Source organism: Bombus fervidus, chromosome 19 (genome assembly GCF_041682495.2).
Source record: "Bombus fervidus isolate BK054 chromosome 19, iyBomFerv1, whole genome shotgun sequence".
Classification (NCBI taxonomy): domain Eukaryota; kingdom Metazoa; phylum Arthropoda; class Insecta; order Hymenoptera; family Apidae; genus Bombus; species Bombus fervidus.
The window spans coordinates 3715446-3719793 of NC_091535.2; the positions used below are offsets into that span (position 1 = coordinate 3715446).

The 4348-nt window shown below is 32.7% G+C and overlaps 1 protein-coding gene across 1 annotated transcript; it reads left to right on the top strand.

The window, feature by feature from the left end:
* Window positions 1-1027: 1027 nt before the first annotated feature.
* On the top strand, window positions 1028-2470 carry LOC141445951 (uncharacterized). The gene is made up of 2 exons (XM_074112182.1): window positions 1028-1935; window positions 1999-2470. Exon 1 carries the CDS (start codon window positions 1375-1377, stop codon window positions 1765-1767), a length of 393 nt encoding a protein of 130 aa, XP_073968283.1. The 5' UTR covers window positions 1028-1374; the 3' UTR covers window positions 1768-1935; window positions 1999-2470.
* Window positions 2471-4348: the final 1878 nt, after the last annotated feature.

Genomic DNA, 4348 nt, shown 5'->3' on the forward strand with positions numbered 1-4348 from the left:
TGTGTTGTATATCGAACATAACAGTAAGGAACAAGGAAAGCATTTGAAATACAACAAGATATCAAAAGTTAGAAAGAAATTCATTACTTCCTCGTAGCGGTGCCTCGATCCGCATGGACTAATTTGCAAACGATGGAAGTTGTATATGTTAGAGCGATAAGAAGCCTAACGTATCTCTGAGCTACAGATGTAAAGTCAGTTGTCAATTTAAACTCAGAATGTTATATTCGAACGAAGTCCATCTCCCACGCATCTAATCGAAGCTTTCGGTGTTACTTTCTATCATTTTAATCGAAAGAATCTCAACAATCCACATAAAACAAAGTACGACACCTGTTTCTCGGTGTCTGAAGGAGGGTGCCTACCGATTTAAAACATAGTTGATTTTGTTTAAATACAAGTTATGGTTTCCCCGGAGTGGAGGTAGAAAAAACAAAGGTCATACACGAATTATTTATAAACGACATAAGGAATATGGGAGAAATGATTTGAAATAGTATTTCTGTATTCAGATTGCCTCATTTTCACAATGCTATTATAACATAAATGTCATGATACAAACCCGGATGATAAATAAATGGGCTTATTTCGTTAGAAAAGATTATTGCAATTATGAATTAAATGTGAAACTTCCAATAATTCTCAGCTACGAAATTTACATGTTCCATTCTATTATAAATGGTACATGTCTGTTAGTTAGATATTATAAGAATGACAAATTTTCCATTGAAGCGTTAAAATTTCCACAAAGGATTCGAAGCATAGGCGTCATTGTGTAGGTACGCTTTTGTGAGTTGACGTCAACCTGATATAGAGTTAGTACCGCATCGGCCATGCTGGTCGCCATCTTTCCCTTTCTCAAATTCCATTCGTCAGATAGTTAATATAATTTACATGTTATTGTAAACTGTATTATAAATTATTATAAATTTTTGTACATTATATATATCGTTGACGTAAATAAATTCTACATTTGGGGAAGAACGAATCCAAGTATGATCCTGTGCTTTCTGGTTAATATAGATGGCGGGGCAGTAGCCGCTTGGGGTACGTTGGCGTTCCCTCTGGGCCGCTACAGTCAGTCACACTCTTCGACTAGTTGGTGACGGTTGTGTCGAAGTTAGTGACGACAGTGCGGAGTGGTTTCTCAGTCTGATTCATGTATTTTCTATGCATGTTTTAACACGTTTCTTGGATATTATTTCGTCACAATGTATAAAATGACTTTTTCATAGCTATAAGAAAACGTGAATATCGTATCAGTCGATATTTCATGTTAACCCATTTCTGAAAAAAATTATCATCGATAGTGTTAACCTCGAAAAAGAGGACATGCGTATTTCTGCTAATTAAGAAAACTACGACGCCATCATCATGGCGAAGTCTAAGAAGAGAGATCACGATATTGACCCCAAGCCAAGTGATATTGAAAGATTAGTAACTTGGATCCGCAGAGTCCGCCGTAAAAAATTAAGGTGTCGCCGAAATCGCAGACGGGATTTACGGATTGAAGCAATGCTGACGTGTACCCTCTTCAAAGCTGAAGATGAATTACGCATCAAGCAATCATCTAGAGCTTTAAAATTGCGGAAACTTAAAAAACAATTATTGAAGAAGGCAAATTATATAAATTATAAACGCGGCGACGATGAAGACACGTCTCAGCAGAACAATCCCAGCAAAGAGCCTGAATTGTGTCCTGAATTGAGCAGTTTAGACGATGCCATATCTAAGCTGTCAGAAGTAAAAGTATCATTGCAACACTGAAGTAATGGGAAAAATGCAAGCAATCAGGTTATGTAGACCTAAAAGATTATGTGACCACTTTGACAAGAGGACAATTTCTCGCAACGTTTTATCCACCAACTGCATAAACATTTCAACAACGACTATATGGAATCTCGAGCGATTATGGAGCACCGTGTATTTCATCAGGTGCTGCAGGAATAGAAATCGCATTATTATCCTAATGTATATATGGATATTTTTTATTTGCAGTCTTATCGTTTAAGATGACATTGGGACAGTCGGAGGGAGGGAGTTGGTGTTCTCAACGATGCTGAAGCGTACCACACGATTGGGGACCTCATGTTCTCTAGTCTTTGCACCTTTCATTGGTTTGGTTTGTCAACTGTATCGGGACCAATGCATTCGGGACCTTTCCAATTTTTTGTAGTAATATAATTTTGTAGTAATATAATATTGTAGTAATATAGATTTGTGTACAGATATAGGAGGGATTACGAAATACAAATGATTCACTTTATTTAACACACAACAGTTATACACATATCTTATACACTGAAGCCTCGTAAACCTACTCGCACGCACGCTTGTTGTCAACCGACTCTTCCAGATGAATCTAAACGACTGCCAATAGTCCTTTGTCCTAACTAAGGCCTGGACGCCCTCTACGTTTACACACACATTCACATGTACAGTGTAGCTGTATCATCTTCTTAGCAGTTATACGTTATAACGTAATAGTATATAACGATATACTTTATAACGTAATAGCATATAACGTTATACGTTATAAAGTATTACCGTATAACGTTATACGTTATAAAGTAATACCATATAACGTTATACGTTATAACGTAATAGTATATAACGTTATACGTAATAACTTAATAGTATATAACGTTATACGTCATAACGTATAGTATATAACGTTATACGTTAGAACGTAATGGTATATAATGTTATACGTCATAGGGTAATAGCATATAACCTTATGCGTTATAACGTAATAGTATATAACGTTGTACGTTATAAAGTAATAGTATATAACGTTATACGTTATAAGGATATAGTATATAACATCATACGTTATAACGTAATAGAACGTAACGTGGTACGATATAATATAATAGTGTACAAAATAATACGTTATAGGGTGATAGCATATAACGTTATACATTATAACGTAATAGTATATAACGTTACACATTATAACGTAATAGTATATAACGTTATACGTTATAGGGTAATAGCGTATAAAGTTAGGCGTTATGACCTAATAGCATGTATCGTTCTACGTCATAATGTTATTGTATATAACGTAATAGTATATAACGTTCTACATTATAAGGTTATAGTATATAACGTTATGCGTTATAACGTAATAGTATATAAAGTTATACGTTATAACGTATTAGTATATAACATTATACGTTATAACGAAATAGAACGTAACGTTGTACGTTATAACATAATAGTATATAAAATAATAACTTATAGGGTGATAGCATATAACGTTATACGTTTTAACGTAATAGCATATAACGTTATACGTTATAGGGAAATAGCATATAACCTTAAGCATTATAACGTAATAGTATATAACGTTATACGTTATAAGGTTATAGTGTATAACGTTATGCGTTATAGCGTAGTAGCATATAACGTTATACGTTATAAGATTATAGCATATAACGTTGTACGTCATAACGTAATAGAACGTAACGTTGTACGTTATAACATAATAGTATATAAAATAATAACTTATAGGGTGATAGCATATAACGTTATACGTTAAAAAGTAATAGGATATAACGTTATGCGTTATAAGGATATAGTATATAACGTTATATGTTGTAACGAAATAGTATAGAACGTTATAAGTTATAGTGTAATAGCATATGACGTTATAGGTTATTACGTAATGGTGTATAGCGATATAAGTTATAGGGTAATAGCATATAACGTTATACGTTTTCAGGTTATAGTATATAACGTTCTACGTTATAAGGTTATAGTATATAACGATATACGTCATAACGTAATAGAACGTAACGTTGTACGTTATAACATAATAGTATATAAAATAATAACTTATAGGGTGATAGCATATAACGTTATACGTTAAAAAGTAATAGGATATAACGTTATGCGTTATAAGGATATAGTATATAACGTTATACGTTGTAACGAAATAGTATAGAACGTTATAAGTTATAGTGTAATAGCATATGACGTTATAGGTTATTACGTAATGGTATATAGCGATATAAGTTATAGGGTAATAGCATATAACGTTATACGTTTTCAGGTTATAGTATATAACGTTCTACGTTATAAGGTTATAGTATATAACGTTATATGTCATAACGTAATAGAACGTAACGTTGTACGTTATAACATAATAGTATATAAAATAATAACTTATAGGGTGATAGCATATAACGTTATACGTTAAAAAGTAATAGGATATAACGTTATACGTTATAAGGATATAGTATATAACGTCATACGTCATAACGTAATAGAACGTAACGTTGTACGTTATAACATAATAGTATATAACATTATTCGTTATACGGTAATAGCATATAACGTTATACGT